Source organism: Garra rufa, chromosome 17 (genome assembly GCF_049309525.1).
Source record: "Garra rufa chromosome 17, GarRuf1.0, whole genome shotgun sequence".
NCBI lineage: Eukaryota > Metazoa > Chordata > Actinopteri > Cypriniformes > Cyprinidae > Garra > Garra rufa.
The window spans coordinates 11,470,517-11,490,274 of NC_133377.1; the positions used below are offsets into that span (position 1 = coordinate 11,470,517).

General features: G+C 34.8%; 1 protein-coding gene across 1 annotated transcript; it reads right to left on the reverse strand.

Moving 5' to 3' along the window:
- Positions 1–9,859: 9,859 nt before the first annotated feature.
- LOC141289533 (serine/threonine-protein kinase Sgk1-like) lies at positions 9,860–17,179 on the reverse strand. The gene is made up of 12 exons (XM_073821646.1): positions 16,982–17,179; positions 16,045–16,120; positions 15,027–15,134; positions 14,864–14,921; positions 14,691–14,774; positions 14,471–14,602; positions 14,241–14,353; positions 14,033–14,156; positions 13,722–13,817; positions 13,274–13,429; positions 13,093–13,182; positions 9,860–11,415 (listed from the first exon to the last, which is right to left on the reverse strand). The coding sequence occupies exons 1-12, from the start codon at positions 17,049–17,051 to the stop codon at positions 11,248–11,250; spliced, it is 1,275 nt and encodes a 424-aa protein (XP_073677747.1). The 5' UTR covers positions 17,052–17,179; the 3' UTR covers positions 9,860–11,247.
- Positions 17,180–19,758: the final 2,579 nt, after the last annotated feature.

The window sequence follows — 19,758 nt, forward strand, 5'->3', positions numbered from 1 at the left end:
ATCATTTTCAAAAGTTAACGCTTTTATGCCCTTTAGAATTTGCACTTCTTGCATTAATCATTTTGAAAAGAACTGGCAAAAAAATACTATTTGTTCAGCATTTATTGTTGTACAGCTGGAGCAGGTTTAGCAAGTCAGTAGAATGTTTATTCAATGTACAGTAATGTAAATTATCTTATATTTTTTTGAAATGGGACTGCATAAACATAAACGTGGTAACGTAGAAAAACAGTGTTGGGCAAATGCAAGAGTCCACCATTTAAACAGTTTGCTATTAAAAATGAACTCAGTAAATAACCAATTCATATAACATTTGTAATCAGTAATATTGTGAAATACAATCACAAGAACTGTTTTCTATTTGAATATATTTTTTTCTATTGAACAAATGTAATTTATTCCAAAGCTGAATTTATCATTACTAGAGTCCTCAGTGTAACATGATCATTCAGAAATCATTCTGATATGTTGATTTGCCGCTAATTATTGATGTAGAAAACAGTTCTGCTGCTTCATATTTTTATGGAAACCACCATTTTTGCAGCATTCTTTGAATAGAAAGGTCAAAAGAACAACATTATTTGAATTCTTTTTTTTTTTTTGCAAATGTCTTCACTTTTATTTTGGATTATTTAATGCACCCTTGCTAAACTAATAAAAAAGTATTAATTTCTTGTACAAAATCTTTCTGACCTCAAACTGAAGAAAGTGTGCACTATTTTTTCAATCTTATATCTCTCAAAAATTCAATCTCAGAATTGAATTTTGCATTTTATAGTTGAAAGCGGTGAAAGGCTAAATATTAAATCTCATGGATGTATATTTACTGAGTAATCCAGCATTTTGTAGAGGGTGGTCAACATGACAATTTGCACCTGAGATTCTGAACCAGATTACAGGAGGGTAAAAATGACTTTAAAAAGATGGCAGCATCACATTGTTTTTACACAAAGATTGGTAGTAAAATCTGATGACTTTAGCAATCTTTGTTGCATTTTGTGCCATTCAAATATGGGAAAAAGCACATTTTTGAAGTTCTCAAGAACTCAAGAAGTATTAAAGATATCTTAATGCCCTTTTACATTTGGTCTCTTAACAAACTTTTCTTTTGGCACCTTTATTTTTAAGGCTCTATATGGTTCCATTCCAACAATATTGGAATCTCAATATGGCTCTAGGAGTAAATGCATTCAGCCGATACTTTATTTCTATTAAGGATTAATGTCTGAAGAGCAAATAATGTTCTAGAAATGTGTCTTGTTTCCTCATATTAAAATAATTGCGTAGAACATACTTGTCTGAGTGACATAAATATTCTTTTCCACAGTTGTGTGCACATAACTCAAGAAGATTAAAGATATCACAATATCCTTTTAGATTATGGTTCCTTAAACACTTTTCTTTTTGATCTTAAGGCCCTATATCAGTGGTTCACAATCCTGGTCCTGGGGGACCCCTGCTCTGCACATTTTGCATGTCTCCCTTATTTAACACACCTGATTGAGATCAGCTCATTAGGAGAGAGATCCATGAACTGAACTAACAAGCTGAAGATCTCAACCAGGTGTGTTAAATAAGAGAGACATGCAAAATGTGCAGAGCAGGGGTCCCCCAGGACCAGGATTGAGAACCACTGCCCTATATAGTTCAGTCCCAGAGATATCAGGATCTCAAAGCAGTTTCATGTCCAAATTGTATACAGGGCCTAAATAATGAAGACTCCAAAAGAAAAGTTTATTAAGAACTAGAATCTGAAATCATTTTTAGATATCTTTACTCATTTTCGAATTATAGACATGCATACTTACTTCTTTATTTTTGATTATTTAACGCACCCTTGCTAAACACAAGTATTAATTTATTTTACAAAATCTTTCTGACCCTTAAACTGAAGAAAGTGTGCACTATTTTTTACATTTTACATTTTATAGTTGAAAGTGATGAAAGCCTAAATATTTAATGTCATGGATGTATATTTACAGAGTAATCCAGTTGATACTTTATTTATATTAAAGAGGAATGTTAGAAGAACAAATACTGTTTTAGAAATGTATCTTCTTTCCCCATTTAAAAATAATTGCATAGGACATATCTGTCTGAGTGACATAAATATTCTTTTTCCACAATTCTGTGCTTATAACTCAAGTATTAAATATATCACAATATCCTTTTAGATTATGGTTCCTAAAACACTTTTCTTTTTGATCTTAAGGCCCTATATAGTTCAGTCCCAGAGATATCAGGATCTCAATGCAGTTCCATTGGAGAATTTGAAAAACAGACATGCATACTTTGCAATTATTTTCATATAGGGAAAAAAGATACATTCCTAGATTCAATATTATTTGTTCTTCAGACATTCCTCTTTTAAAGAAATAGTGTTTCAGCTGGATGCAATGTGACCCACATTTGGTATTTGACCACTGAAAATGTTTACAATTAAAAAATGTACTCCTGAAGCCACATTGAGATTCCAATATTGCTGGAATGGAACCATAGAGCCTTACAAATGAAGATGGCAAAAGGAAATTTTGTTATGAAACAAAGTCTAAAAGATCATTAAGATTTATTTAATACTTCTGGAGTTACAGGCACACAACCTTTGAAGAACAAATAGTGGATTATTCAGTAAATATACATCCATGGCTTTTAATATTTAGGCTTTCGTCACTATACATGTTTATCTTTCTTCAGAAAAAAATACTGTCAACATTTTGAGCTAAGGAAGTTTGTGAAACTTGGTTGATTTGACACGGAATGATCATAGGTATAGGTTTCATCAACATCTCTGTCAGACATAAATATATATAGATCAGCTCAGCTACGATCTGAGCAGTATACAGCATTAATCTATCAAACAAAACAATAGCAGGAGGCTCTCAGTGGAAGAGACTGAAGTAAGTGTAAATTTAACATGCACTCAACCGCAGTGACTCAAGGACGAGTGACCAGTAGGAGAGGATCACCCATATGCTTTCAGACTCTATTTGTCTAGTATTTCGTTACAAAAACAACGACGGCGAAAAGTGCTGCCTAGATAGGGAAGCTAAATAGGGTTTGAGACACTACCAGTGTTGTTCTTAAAACTGAGGCTAGTTCGCCGGAGATGTCCAAGACACCACACACATTAAATGTGATCATCTTTGGAAACACGCAATTCGCTGCTGACGTACATACTGTACTATAAAGAGTTTTCCAGTGGTATCTGTGATACTGTAAGTTAGCGTTTAGCACAGTTTGACCAGTTAGCCAACATGCGTTATTTAGCTTGCGGCTCACTGACCTTACCATTTCACACTAAACCGCTCATTAAAGCGCTCACATGCAGATTGTACGGCACACAAATGTGAAAGAAACTCTTACCATGTCACCAAGTGCTACTTTCGAGGAAACTTTGTGTTTCCTTAAACTGAAATTCCCTCGGTGGGGCGCCGTGTGTTGTTAGGGACAACTATTTGGCAGGAAGTCGCTATAATTCTAAAAGCGCATGCGCAGAAACAACAGACGCTCTTATCAATCACAAAACGTTAAACCCGTGCAAAGAAAATAAAAAATATATTTATTTATTTCCGCCACAATTTGGTAGTTACTGCAGATATTAGTGTGCTGAGGCAATCATCACTATATTGTTTTAGACTATGTACCCTACCAGTCAACAGTTTTTGAACAATACGATTTTTAATGTTTTTAAAGAAGTCTCTTCTGCTCTCCAAAGACTTTGTACTTTGTGCTCACCAAGCCTGCATTTATTTGAACCAATGTACAGCAAAAACATTACTATTGTGAAATATTTTTACTATTTTAAATAAGTGTTTTCTATTTGAATATATTTTAAAATGTAATTTATTCATGTGATCAAAGCTACATATTCAGCAAGTGTCACATGATCCTTTAGAAATCATTCTAATATCTGCTGTTCAATAAACATTTGTTTTATTATTATCAATATTTAAAAAAGTTGAGGACTTTTTTTTTCAGGATTCTTTGATGAATAGAAAAATCCAAAGATCAGATCTGAAATAAAAATAAAAAGCTTTTGTATTTATACACTATACCATTCAAAAGCTTGGAGTCAGTATTGTTTTTTTATTATTATTATTATTATTATTATTCTTTTTTTAGAAATAAATTATAGAAATGAACACTTTTATTTAGCAAGGATGCTTTAAATTGACCAAAAGTGATGATAAAGATATTTATAATGTTACAAAAGTTTACTATTTCAGATAAATGCTGTTCTTCTAAACGTTCTATTCATCAAAAAAAAAAAAAGACAAAAATTCTACTGTTTTTAACATCATAATATTTTTTTGAGCAATCAAAATATTATAATGATTTCTAATGTGACTAGAGTTTGAAATCACAGGAATAAATTACATTTTGAAATGTATTCAAATACAAAACAGTTATTTTAAATAGCAAAATTTTTTTTTAAAAATGTTACAGTTTTTGCTGTACTTTGGATCAAATAAATGCAGGCTTGGAAAGCAAATGAGACTTTGTTAAAAAAACATTAAAAACCGTACTATTCAAAAACTGGTAGTGTAAACCATAAACCAAATGATCAGACTTTACCTTCACTGTAAAAAGTTTTCACCAGATTCAACTTAAAAACCAGCTGCCTTAAAATTTTAAGTTAAATCAACTTAAGTCATTTTAACTCACAAGTTAAATCAACTCATTTTTAGTGTAATAAGTTAAAATGACTTGTAGTTTTAAGCTGATTTAACTTTACATTTTAAGGCAGCTGCTGAACTTAGGTTTTTAAGTTGAATCTGGTGAAAACTTTTTACAGTGTGGTAACCCCCACTTATCGACTTAGTGTGGTCATTGAATTCATCAAATAAAAGCATGAATCACAATTTCTATTAACTATATAGGTTAAAAACCTACCAAGATTACTCACCTGAATATTTAGATTAGTGGAGGACCAAGATGGTTAATTCTTTGTTTGGATAAATCAGATGGGCCAAATACCACCACTTCAGATTTTGAATCATCAAAACTCAAGCCATTCATCTCTTTTTGTCATCCAAACAACCTAGCAGAGACATTAGTTTGGAGTTATTTTTACACTTTAAAGGTAAATACAGCTGTCATCCGCAAAACAATAATGTGCAACATTGACAAATTAATCCCAGTGGAATCATATATAAAGAAAACAAAACAGGGCCAAGAATAGAACCCTGAGGAACCCCAAAGGAGATGTGGGCAAAGCTATTTAACAGCAAATGTGTTCTCCTTTACATAAGAAGAGAATCACTTTAATACAAGCTTCTGAATTCCCACTGACTTAAGCAGGTAAAAAGAATCCCATGATCCACCGTTTCAAAAGCCACACTGCGATCAAGAAGAACTAAAATAGCACACTTCCCCTAATCTACCAACATCAACAAACCATTGGTCCCTTTAAGAAGATTAGTTACTGTGCTACTTTATGTTTTGATTTAAAACCTGATTGACATTTGTAAAATTAGGAAGCTCATTATAAACAACCAAATGGTAATTTTGCGATCTATAATTATAAAACCAGAGCATACTTAAAATAAGACTGGACTGTACCATCTATTAAACTCCTATCCTTTTCACTTTTGACAGATGACTAGTTCCAACAACATTCAAAACCTGAATTATAAGACATGAAGGAATAATATCTGACCAAGTAAGCTTGCATAAGTTATATGATTTCAACTTGGTAAGAGAGAGTAACTAAATTAACTACAATCTAGGTCAGAACACTAGATATTGGATCTTAGCTATATAGGGTTTGCACTTACGTCACGATTCGGTCAGTTCCCCGGATGCAATACTCAGATGTAAACAATAGCATGGATTGTGTGGTTAATGTACTACTGAATACATTATTCTGCTAATTTATGCTGTCTAAACCAAAGAAAAAAACTTGTGGAAGCTGCTAAATTATATTGAGAAAGACTTAGTAAGCAGGAAAGGGCACAATATTTTGACAAACTAGAGTTAATAAGTGGTAAAGATATGTACGAGCAGTATTAATTAAGATAGTAGCCTAATATTTCACCTACCTGACTGGAAATGATAAAAACAAACACGAATGCTGTCCTGGAAATCCTGGTTCGGTTTGGTCAACCACAAACGCCTTTTGCTCCTCTGACAGTTTTTTGCACTCTTCTCCTTGATTTGTTATTGTCACGTATTGGTCGTCTTGTCATCATGAACTCTTGCACACACATTCTGGACTGCAATCCCCATAAGCCACTGCACCAATCACTGCACACAGCTGCTCCTCGTTTCCCACTGCACTGATTGCTGCACACACCTGTTTCACATTTACCCACATGCATTTAAGCTTCTCACACACACAGCCACTCTGTGAAGTCTTATTGTTCCGTATGGTCTGTATTTCCGAGCGTTTCTTACCGAGTTTGTTTTCCCTGTGTTTTGATTCCTGGACTCCTTCCCGTGTTTGATTCTTGCTGCCAGCCCCGACCTTTCTGCCTGTTTTTGACGACGATTTCTGCCTGCCCCTTTGTGTTTGTTTGTTTTGTGTTTGAAATAAATGCTGCAAATGGATCCGCACGTCTCTGACCCTCCCTGTGACAGTTATTATTGGCAGTTTATAGTACTCCAAATGTTTTTCTGGGTCTGACTGATAAGTACAGCCCAGAAAATGACAATAATTTCTGCAGCAAATATCAGCAAAATATGCAAGTTTCGTTCGGTTCAATGCCACTGTTTACGTTCAGTGCCGGCAATATGGCAGATTGATGATGCATTGTGAAAACACTCTATACACTGTAAAAAAATTACCGTAAATTTTACAGTAAAATGCTGGCAGCAGGGTTGCCAGCCAGTTACTGTAATTTATACAGCAGCACTGCTGTAATTTTAATTTACAGCATCATCCTGTATTTCCTAATTACAGCAAATAACTGTATTTTTTTACATTGCTGTGTTTTTTTTTACAGTAAACTACTTTAATTTGTGTATTCTTTATTTGCAGCATTTTTTTTCCAGATTGCTGAATATTAATGACTAGCAATTTAAACAATGTATTAACTGCATAAGCTTTAAACAATATTAAGCTGCATAAAATGTGGTATAGTATGAAACTCAGTGCACCTATTATTTAATAAAAACAAAAATAATAATAATTTGACACATCTTAATCGTGAAAAACAGGTCGAATTTTATTTAACATATAACTCTCAAATTTGCATGAAAGAAATGTCATAGAACATTCTATGTAGTATTATATTGAATTCCAAAATAAATTGGGCATGAAAATATAACAAACACATAACAAAATTAAACAAAGTTAACCAAGGTTTAACCAATATTTATTAACATGGTCATAATTAAATGGTTCTAAATACCACAAAGACAGTGATGAATTTTCACACCTTCACGAATAGTCCAACATGGCCAAACAACAAGGCCTCAAGTGAGTCCAACAAAACTTCTGATCAAAAAAGGAGAACAGTTCAGCTCCAGATGTTGCCACATCCCAGAATGCAAAGAGTGGCTAAAAAATATAGAAAAGAACAAAAAGGGCAATACATTAGATATTTTACAAAACAATGATACAGTCAGACACAGACAGAGGGGTGACAGATACAGTCAAATGCAGAGAGAATGATGATTGTTACAGTTAGATCAGTATAATTTTTAATTTTCTTTCACACAAAAAAGTTTTGTATGCTCATCAAGGTAGCATTTATTTACATAAAACAGTAAAATCATTTAAGATTATTACAATTTAAAATAAGTTTTATATTTTACTATACTTTCAAATATAATTTATTTCTGAGATGCAAAGCTGAATGTTCAGCATCATTACTCAACATGATCTATCAGAGATCATTCTCATTTATTATCAATATGCTGATTTATTGTCAATGTTGTCATTGCCTGTGATACCTTTTCAGGATTCTTTGATGAATAAGTTTAAAAGAAGTAATTAAGTAATTAAGCAGTTATTTAAAAGATAAATTTTAGCTAAAAATATAAGTCTTTACAATCACTTTCAATGTAACACACTTGTTGGATAAAAGTTAAAAAATATTAAATGAAAGAATCCTGAAGGTTATTAAAAATATTAAATAGCACAATTGCTTCTAACATTGATAATAAATCAGGATATACAATGATTTCTAAAGGATCATGTGACACTGGAGTAATTAGAAGACTCGAGTATTGATGCTGAAAATTTAGAAATAAATTATATTTTTATATTAAAACGGATCAAACATTTTAAATTTTAATAATATTTCACAACTATATTTTTTCTGTATTTTTGATCAATTAAATGCAGCCTTGATGAGAAGAAGATACTTATTTCAAAAACAAACTTTTGAGCGCTTGTGTAGATAATAAAAGAACAAAATAAAAGGAAAAAGAAGATCTTGGTGTATGTGTACTTATATGTCAGTAATTCTGCTGAAAATCCTTCACATTGCAAAGAAGACTGGTAACTTGGGTTCACTTCTGCTGGTTTCCCCTGTGTCCTGTCGTTTTAGATGGGTCTTTTCCTTTCAACTTCTTTGTTTCTCTCAGGATAAATATCTACAAAACAGTCAGGAAGCAGACAATATGTGACCCTGGACCACAAAATCAGTCTTAAGTCGCTGGGGTATATTTGTAGCAATAGCCAAAAATACATTGCATGGGTCAAAATTTTTGATTTTTCTTTTATGCCAAAAATCATTAAGAAATTAAGTAAAGTTCATGTTCCATGAAGATTTTTTGTAAAATTCCTACTGTAAACATATCAAAATGTAATTTTTGATTTGTAATATGCATTGTTAAGAACCTAATTTGTACAACTTTAAAGGTGATTTTCTCAGTCTTTTTGATTTTTTTGCATCCTCAGATTTCTGATTTCAAATAGATGTATCTCAGTCAAATATTGTCCTATCCTAACAAACCATACATTAATAGAAAGCTTATTTATTGAGCTTTCATATGATGTATAAATCTCAGTTTTGTCAAATTTAACCTTATGACTGGTTTTGTGGTCCAGGGTCACATATGTAATTCACATTAGTTTTAGCTTTTGTACATCTGAATTATTCTCCCTAAAAAAATGTCTCTCTTCTGGAGTTTAAAAACATATTCTATCCTATCTAACTCACATGTTAAATGCAGGTACTCAGATTGTTAGAATGCAAATATTACCTTTGCTCATCAGCACGACGATGCCGTGAATCACATCTTTTGCCAATAAAGCTTGTAATTCTTAACATAGGAACACAAAGATGTCACGCCTATAGCCGATACAAGGCCGGGGAATGTGTAAAATCTTCCCGTGACCGCGCTGCCGAATCCCCGGACAAGACTCTCTCGCGCTCCGCGGACGGAGGATTCGTTAATCTGCGGTACCGCGGTGTTTATGACACCTTAATATACATATATACATATAAATACAGTTACGAAATATGAAAAATAAAACACAAATAAATCACTTACCACAGCTGTGAATGGTTCTTCTTGCTGCTCCCGAATGTCGACCGTTGAAGATAATCCCGCCTTTTTATATTTGAAATTTACAGCAAAACGCTGTATGTTTGCATCAAACCAGAGCCATAGAGAAATTTTTGTCTTTATGCATTGCAAACAAGATTTAAAGACTAAAACTTACACATCTCAAACCTACATCTTCATATCTCCAACTAGATGTTTTATGTATATACAGTATAAAATAATTCATCCATCCTTCCTTTTTCCAAACCCCTTCACTGTATGAACAAATTAAACATCACAACTAGAATAAGGAGTAAATACACCAAGACGTATTCATTTTTACATTTTATTTTGCATTCATATAGATCATTCTCAACATTTCATTATTCTAAGAATTTAATACTCTGATCATTAGGTAAAATATACACATGTAAATAAATATACATGGAAAAATATAAAACAATATATGAATAACTTCCAAAAATGGAAGAAAATAAACTTTATCCATATTGCCATGTTTGCAGTTATCTAAAGAACAACGTATATAGCGCATTATTGGTCCAATGATATGAAATATATTACAGTTAAAACAGGGATGCGTTTTCATGAGGGCATCCAAACCCCTCTCCTTCATTAAGTCGATGCCGCTCAATCGTCCCACGACAAATTGTTCACATCTCTATCAAGTCACCTTTTCTATTGCACAGCATTCCATGTCCCTGTCAAACCCAGAGCGATGCAGACAGGAATGATAGACACACATGGAAATGTATCACAACGTACATAAATTAGCTGGACAGGCACAGTTTGAACAAAAAAAGACACAGTTCCTTCTGGGCTACTGCATGACTTCGGTACATGATGCAAAGGTTTCAATACAATCTAATCGACATGCTGTGTTTGCAATAGACAGCAATCGCTTAAGATAAAACATACATACATCTCACTAAATGTATGATAACAGAATGTGCGACTACTAAAATTGCCTTCCCAGGAAACACAGTGTCTGGCATTTTGTGTAAAAGTGCTGGCATTGGAGAGAGAGAAAAAAGGAAAGAAAGTACTTGTAAGACAAAATATTCATTTTAGGAGGAACACAGGATGTCTTCTACTCATTCAGACAAATAATCACAGCTAAAAGCCTTGCAGAACTAATCTTCCGTCTAATATAAACCTAAACGGAGCTTTTGAGGAAGTTTCGAGTCGGAACCACACTAATATAATGCAGTATGATAAATAATGCAGTTATTAAATTAACATTTGTCAATAGGAAGAAGATAACAAATGTATATTGATATTTGAGCCTGTGTATCCTCTCCTACTAACGGGGGTTGATATAATAACCCCCTTGTTCAGACCATCCGTGCATTTTGTACTTCTCTTGATCCTTTACCTCCACTGTGCAATGATGCATGAAAAATACAATTAAATAAAACATCATCCAAAGACATTTTTTGATCAAATGTAAGAGATCACAAAAGGCATTTCGCCCAGTAGCTGGTGCCTTCGTCTCCGGCAAGCCATTGTCTGTTCTGTAAATTTGCCTGCTCCACAGATCAACAGTTAAACTCTCAGGCACTTCTAAGCTCTCTCTGAAGGAGCTCAGGTCCTTTCTGCATCCATTGGCACACATTGCATCCTTTCTGGAAGTTGTTACTGTAGTAACATCCCACATTCCTCTTGGTCACGCATGATGTCCGAGGTCATGCATGCAAAGAAACCGGAAGAGCTAAATGTCCCACACCGTGGTCCTTCTTCTTGATGCGTCTAGTGATGCTGGAATGGAGTTCTGGAGGGTCATGGAAGCCGTTACTGGAAGGCATGGTCAGCTGGGGGACCGTAAGAAAAGCCTGGGAAGGCTCCGGCTGCCTCCCGGACGCTGCTGGTCACGTGCAGGTTATCAGTGTTGCATAGGGAGGTGGACACGGGTAAGTGGGTGAACTCTGGGTCAAAGTGCCGGAGATCAGTAGGACCACTCTGTAGATTTAATAGAGAGAGAATTTATTACATATCTAATCAGAAATATTACTCTTAAGTGATATAAAACTACTACTACAGATATTGACAAGGATGCTAAGATGTACTTTAATGTTATTTCTGTTGAAATTTGTATGTCATGTATTTTAATTGACACCTTTTTATTGATAAAATTGGAATATAGTTACAATACCGAACAAATGTAATATCGAACACACTAAAGTTATTATAATCAAGTATTTCTTTAAAGGAAAAGTTCACTCTCAGAACAAAAATGTGCAGATAATATCTTCACCCCCTTGTCTTCCAAGATGTTCATATCTTTCTTTCTTCAGTCGTAAAGAAATTATGTTTTTTGAGGAAAACATTTCAGGATTTTACTCCATTTAGTGGATTTCTATGGTGCCCCGAGTTTGAACTTCCAAAATGCAGCATCAAATGATCCCAAATGTGGCTGTAAATGATCCCAGCTGAGGAAGAAGGGTCTTATCTTTTTTCTTTATTACAATTTATATACTAAAGGAACACTCCACTTTTTTTTGGAAATAGGCTCATTCTCCAACAAGTTGAGTTTTACCATTTTGAAATCCATTCAGCCGTTCTCCTGTTCTGGCAATATCACTTTTAGCATAGCTTAGCATAGATCATTAAATCCTATTAGACCAATAGCATTGTGTTCAAAAATGACCAACGAGTTCCGATATTTGTCCTATTTAAAACTTGACTCTTCTGCAGTTATATCGTGTACTAAAACCAGCGGAAAATGTAAAGCTGCGATTTTCTAGGCCGATAAGATTAGGAACTACACTCCCATTCCGGCGTAATAGTCAAGGAAGTTTGCTGCTGTAATATGGACGCAGCAGGCGGAGTAATATCACGCAGCGCCTGAAATTAGTTCCAAGCTAGGTTAGCATTTGCACATGTGCTGCGTGATATTACTGCACCTGCTGCGTCCATATTAATGAGCCCATTTCCAAAAAAAAGTGGAGTGTTCCTTTAAACTCAAACGCTTGACTTGTCTTGCTCTGCCTAAACGTAGTTTTTTTCCGGTTCAAGACAGGGCATGTCGAAAAATTCCCATCCAATTTTCTCCCTTAACTTCAAAATCATCTTACAATGCTGTTTAACCTTTTTATTTGATCTTCTTTGAATGTTCACATTGCAAACACTGGGTCGTTACTTTTGCAGCGATGTAGGATGATTTTGAAATCATTTTTGAAGTTGAGAGAGAAAATAAGATGGGAGCTCAAGCAGAGCAAGACAAGACAAGACAAGCGTTTGAGATTAAAATGTAAAGAAATTGTATTAAAACAGATTATTTCGCTAGATAAGACCTTTCTTCCTCGGCTGGGATCACTTACAACCGCATTTGGGACGTTTGAAGCCGCATTTAAACTGCATTTTGGAAGTTCAAACTCTGGCACCACAGAAGTCCACTATATGGAGAAAAATCCTGAAATGTTTTCCTCCAAAAACATAATTTCTTTACGACTGAAGAAAGAAAGACATGAACATCTTGGATGACAATGTGAGTACATTATCTGTAAATTTTTGTTCTGGAAGTGAACGTCTCCTTTAAGGCACTACAAAAATTCTGAAAAAATTTAAAATGTACTTTGAAGTACTTCTAATTTGGCATTAACTATGTCTAACCATGCAGGTAAAGAGTCAACTTACCACTGTAGGAATGAAAGGAGGTATGATCTTTTTGGCCATGAGGTCGTCCCAGTTGATGGGAGAGAAAAAGCTGTGGAACTTCATTTCCAGCTACAAATAAGCAAAACTTTGTATAAGAATCTGCGATCTCAGTAAAAAAAAACACTTCATGCATGTGACATCCATATGTTGTTCCACTTACAAAATCATCTTTGGACCCAAGTCTCTTGGTACGATCCTTGTGGAGCAAACCCTCCAACAGGTCCCGGCCAGAGTTGGACACATTAGGCTTCAGGACTAGAGGCTTGTGAAGAATGTTGTTGTACATCTCGGCTGTGTTGCGACTGTAGAATGGAGGCTAGAAAACAGAGACAGAAAGATTAATTCACATTGTTTGCCAAATGTATCTACACTCTTAAAAATAAAGGATCTTTGGCATTATTGGTTCCATGAAGAACCTTGAACATCCATAGAACTTTTCAAATGCAGAAAAGGTTCTTTAGATTTTTAAAATGTTCTTTTAAAAACTGTTCACTGAAAGGTTCTTTGGAGAACCAAAAATGGTTCTTCCATGGCATCACTGCAAAAACACTTAATTTTGAGAAGGAAAAAGTCATTTTTGAGGCAAAAGACTTGAGAAGTCTTCTCACCAGGCCATATAGCATCTCAAACAGCACTGATCCCAAGCACCACCAGTCGACTGTACGATCATATGCCTGTTTCTGAAGCACCTCAGGAGCCAAATACTGTTAAAAAAGAAAGAATGATATCAAAACACTGAATAAAACAGCTCCTTGTCTAAACTAGACAAACCGTCTTGTGTTAGTATAAGTTTAAAAAGTAATACACTTTAAAAGGGCACGTATTTGCATGTTAACCAATTAAATATATTTGAGTATAGTTTAAATGCATATTAAATGCAACTCGCTAAACTTTAAGTAAACGTAGGACACTTCTTTACCTCAGGAGTTCCACAGAATGTCGTGGTTGTGCCGTTAGGTTCCAGTCCCTCTTTGCATAGACCAAAATCTGTCAACACAATGTGGCCCTGAGAGTCCAAAAGGATGTTCTCTGGCTTTAAGTCTCTGTAAAAATTGAAAGAAATCGTTAAAAACCCATTGTCAAGGACACAGTTCAACTACTTCTCCACTAGGGGGCCAATCACATACCTGTAAACTATATGCAGTGAGTGAAGGTAACCGAGTGCACTAGCAATTTCAGCAGCATAAAACCTCGCCCTGGGCTCCAGAAACACCCTCTCACGCTGGAGGTGGTAGAACAGCTGCAGGAGAAAATAAAAACATACCAGGAGTTCATTAGGTTAGTCAGCTATTTTGAGCAAAGGTGCGGCCTCTTTTAGGCTTAATGAGAATACAGTATGAATGCATTGTTTACTCACCTCGCCTCCATTGACGTAGTCTAGTACGAAATACAGTTTGTCTGTGGTTTGGAAAGAGAAGTGCAGCCCCACCAGGAATGGATGCTTGATATTTTTCATTAATACACTCCTTTCTGCCATGATATGCTTTTGCTGAAAAACATAGTAAGTGTGATTGTTAATACACTGCAGTTGATGCAAAGTGCTTTTGCATCACTGTGCACACTGTTTTAGGTCTTACCTCTTTCTTTTTCATAATGATTTTCTTCTGCAGGACCTTCACAGCATAGTATTGTTCGTTTTCCTTATGCCGCGCAAGCAGAACCTGTGGATTTTGATACCGTTAGCATTCTCAGTTTAGAAATGTGCCATAAGTGTTAACATCTTGACTGTTTAAAAGCTGGTTGTGCCCACCTTTCCAAAGCTCCCCTTTCCGATGATCTTTAAGTAGTCGAAATCTGAAGGTTTGATCCTGTTAAGGAAATTAAACAACATTAGCAATGCAAACAAAACAACAAGCAGACTGACTGACTGAAATCCAATTAAACGAATGAACGAACGAAGAGTAGCTACGTACTGAGTCTCCTCAGCCAAAGAGCTCCTGGGATTGGTCAAACACAGGTGATTCTCCTCCAGCTCCTCATTCTGGTTCTCATCGATTTTTAAGAAGGATCCAACCTCAGCACTAAGGAAAAGAGATTGAAAAATTATGGATTTAGTTTCAGAGAGTTGAAGACCCACGGCTCGTAAAACAATGGAAGTCTGGACCATGATTATGCAACGGTTGACCAACATACTTCCAATAAGTGGATTTGTTTCAAAATGAGTCAAAATGTTTGTTTTGTAAATGGAAATCCAGAACATTCCTTCAAATCAGTTATTTCTTGTAATGCCTTAGGAGGCAGATAGATGGCAGTGTTGGTGAAGTTTATGAGGGGCTGTTTCTTTTTGACAACTGTTATTAGCACAATATTACTAGATTAGATGCATTTACTAAACTATAATCAAATAGTAATACCTTCATAAAAACTCCCTCCCTCCCCAAAATGTTGACTTTTAGACTATTGAGAGCTTGAAAAGGTTTACACAACCTTAACATCCTCAATTTGTGGAGCATATGGAGGCTGGAGATGACGCGGTGAGAAATTTTCCGCTGGTCCGACCTTAATGACTCTGAGACCAAATGGGCCGCACTTAATTGAATTAGGACCTTATCCTCGTCTAGGGGACATTTGGGATTTTCTCAAAGGTGCTTACTGCGGCCAAGCGGCGGCCTGAGCAGCTGCTTTCTGTGGAGCACTATTCTGGTGCTTGGTTTTATCTTGCCGGTACAGATTAACCTACACAATTAGCCGAGTGTACAGCTAAACTCAGATGATGGGATTACATCCCTAGTACAGTCACCTCAATGAAGCTGTGTTATAAATACACAGGTCACAGAGTTGCCTTTATGAATGAATGCTGGAACTGTCCTGAACTGCTTTCTCACAGATATCATCTATGCTCTTATTTGTTGACGTTTAGCTTCACACATCTGCATGTAATTGTAAAAGCATCATGCAACTGTTTATTTCCGTAAACATTGGGATACTTACTGTTGACAAATGGGAGGGTTGGAAGCAAGCTTCTGGATGAAGTCGTTCAAGCCCATCTTTCTTTCTTTAATAAAAGCTGAAACAGAAAAGAAAATAACAGTCATTTACGTCAGAAGGAAATCCACAGCTGACGTCACTGACACCCAGAATGTGAACTGAATGAACTGGCAACTATGTGATGGGAAACCCGTCGAAATCTTAAAGGTTATCGGTGAAATATTCATTTGCACGTCGAGTCTGTGCTAGAAAACGTGTTTTATGAATGCTGGGATTCGAGGATCCGTGTGAATTGGTTTAATGTCAAGAACGCTGTGTTACACAACAGTCCGCATTGCTCACTGTATGTAGCTGTGATATCTGCTATATATCAAAAACGACATGACATAATTTCTATCACTCACATAGAGCCTCATAATTAATTATATGCATATGTAACAATGTAAAAATGTTTAAACACGATTTTTTTAATTGAATCATTAATTTGATCTATTTCTCTTTTTGCATTTTTTAAATATTAACGTTATATATATTGCCACGTTCCCCCTCAAAAGCATATGCAAATGAACGAAATCGATTATAGACACAAGAAAAACTCAATCTGTTGAATAATAATAAGTTATATCTAAAAACAAAACGTTTTACACATTTAAAGACAACTATTTCTCATTGCATCTTTAAAAATATTTAGCATTGCATCTATTCCCCCCAAAAGCATATGCAAATTAACAAAATCTATTATAGACACCAGAAAAGCTCAATTTTGTTGAATAACAACACGTTATATTTAAAAACAAAACGTTTTGCACTTCTAAAGACAACTATTTTTCATTGCAGTTTTTTTTTAGATTTGATATTTCATCTTTTTCCCACAAAAGCATACGCAAATGAACGAAATCTATTATAGAGACCAGAGTAACTCAAATCTGTTGAGACGTACCGGTAAGAACGGACACGATCCCCCTCATCTTGCAGTATGTCAAGTCACATCCAGCCTGAGTAACTGCCATCACTATTATAATAAGTATAAATCCACAGGAGGAATGTATTCCTTCCTTTTTATTGCAAAGCGCTGATCTCCCAGCAGCGAGCGGCTTGTCGGAGCGCACTATGGGTTCTGATGCCGGCTGTCAGGCGGTCAGAGCTACTGTCTTTCCCCGCGAGCCGTGGGCTGGTATTTTTATACGGAACACGTGGTTGTGGAGGCGAGGCTGTGACATCACTCGAGTAACCGAGGAGACTTGCAAAATGTGACGTCTCGGGATCCCGCGAATCGCCGTTTTTAACGCTAGGGGGCGAATCGATGCGAGGAGAGAAACGGAAGCGCTTCCATTCATGTGAGCCAGATTAAACTCGGACTCTTTCTATCAACGGAAAATCACGACACAGCTGGCCCATAATCTCATCAAAGTGTAACAGATTAATTTCTAATCCTAATCAGTGATGATGAAGAAGAACGTGAAGCAGAGAAAAATGAAAAGCATGCAGTGAAAACAGGGTTGGAGGATCATCCTGAGATCGAGGTTAATGGAAGACATACCTGCTGGACAGATGTGCTAAAATATTCACCCTGTGTCTAGCATTTTCGATAATGACGCATGTTATTAATCTGTTAAAGCTTGTGTTTTTCCAGATTCTTGACCAGGTCAAGGGGGCGAGGAGGCTGCGGCAGCACTAAGCGATACTCTCTGAGCCACATCATTTATTTTTCAGCCTGTTCTGCAAATGTGGTCCACTGACCCTGCAAGTTATATAAGTGTGCCATGATATGATGACATCCTGTCTTTTAGTACAGAATTTGCTAGGTTAGACATCAGCTGTGAAAAAGCGGCCCAACTGGGTTTTCAAACTGGGGTCCACAAGATATATTTTATTTAAAAAAATTGAATAAAGTTTTATATCTATATATTTATGGGTCCATAAATAGATCATCATATTTGAGGGTTCATAGCATTAAAAAGTATGAACAGTCAGAAAAAAAAGTGTAAAAATTATGAAATCGAAAGTTTTTGGGAATAAGTCAAAATTGCGAGAATAAAGTTGTAGCAATATGAGAATAAAGTCAAAATATTTTGAAAATAAAGTCAAAATTATGAGAATAAAATCAAAATATTTTGAGAATAAAGTCAAAATTATGAAAATAAAGTTAAAGTATTTTGAGAATGAAGTCTAAATTGCAAGAATAAAGTCAAAATTGCGAGAATAAAGTTAAAATATTTTGAGATTAAAGTCAAATTTACGAGAATAAAGTTGAACTATTTTAAAAATAAAGTAAAAATTTCAAGAATAAAGTTGAAATATTTTGGGAATAAAGTCGAAATGTCGAGAATAAAGTGGAAATATTTTGAAAATAATATCAAAATTATCAGTATAAAGTCAAAATATTTTGAGATTAAAGTCAAAATTGTTCGAATAAAGTTAAAATATTTTGAGAATAAAGTACAAATTGCAAAAATAAAGTTGAAATAATTTGGGAATAAAGTCAAAATGATTAGAATAAAGTCGAAATATTTTGAGAATAAAGTCAAAATTATGAAAATAAAGTTGAAATATTTTGGGAATAAAGTCAAAATTATGAGAATAAAGTTGAAATATTTTGAAAATAAAGTTGAAATTGTAGGAATAAAAATTAAGTTTTGTGAATAAAGTCGAAATGACAAGAATACAGTTGAAATATTTTGAGAATAAAGTTGTAATTTATGAAAAATATTGTAGCAGTACAAGAATAAAGTCAAAATATTTGAGAATAGTCAGAATTATGAGAGGAATTTAAATATTTTGAGAATAAAGTTAAAATTTCAAGAAAATGTGGAAATAGTTTGAGGATAAAGTCGAAATTACAAGAATAAAGTTGAAATATTTTGAGAATAAAGTCAAAGTTCCAACAATAAGGTTAAAATATTATGAGATTAACGTCACAATTATGAGAATAAAGTTGAAATATTTTGAGAGTAAAGTTGAAATTGCAATAATAAAGTTGAAATATTTTGTCAATAAAGTCAAAATCATTAAGAAGGTTTTTTAGTAGTTTTAATTTAGCACATAGTTTTAGTTACTTATAATAGCCCTAGTGCGTATGATTTGCATTTTCACTTCCATAGTACACTTCTTCTGGAATGCATAATCGGTTCTACCTGTAAATCCAGTCTACATATGCGTAATGCCCTTGCCATCCTTTCATTTTACACAAAGAGCTTGAGTACTTTCTCAAAGCTTTAAAATGGCCCTGTTAGTGGAGCAATTTAGCACTGTTGGTGGGTTACTGGAGCCTTGCCAAAGTCTGTTTGCACAAGCAGGATCAGGCGGCATGATATCAAACGACTTAAGTGTTCTGTGCTTTGTTTTAAGCAAACACCCTATCTTTCCGATAACAGTTAAGAGGAACCATAGAGTGGAATTCAGGTTTCAAATAACAAAAACGACAGGGGAGATCTTCAGTGGAAGATCACCTATTTCAGAGGAATACGGGATAGTGCTTATCTGGCTCCAATGCACAGTCAATAACTCAAAACCTGATGCATATTAGAAATAGAAAAAAGAGAGTAAAAGATATTATTTTTATTAATCTTTTTGTATAACAGATTGAATATGTTTGCTACATGAGATAAACTAAGTATTGTAAAATTTTTGTTATGTGGCTTTAGTCCCCTTCTCCTAGCTTGGAGACCATTGATATGTATTCCTGCCAAGCCTAAAGTTAACTATATTCAATTTTTA

Excerpts from the sequence above, each read along its gene's own strand:
- LOC141289533 (XM_073821646.1), bottom strand. The coding sequence starts at position 17,051 with ATGGCAGTTACTCAGGCTGGATGTGACTTGACATACTGCAAGATGAGG. Across the intron at positions 14,354-14,470 it reads ACTACGTCAATGGAGGCGAG|CTGTTCTACCACCTCCAGCG; the intron begins GTGAGTAAACAA and ends TTTCTCCTGCAG. Across the intron at positions 13,818-14,032 it reads CATTCTGTGGAACTCCTGAG|TATTTGGCTCCTGAGGTGCT; the intron begins GTAAAGAAGTGT and ends CTTTTTTAACAG.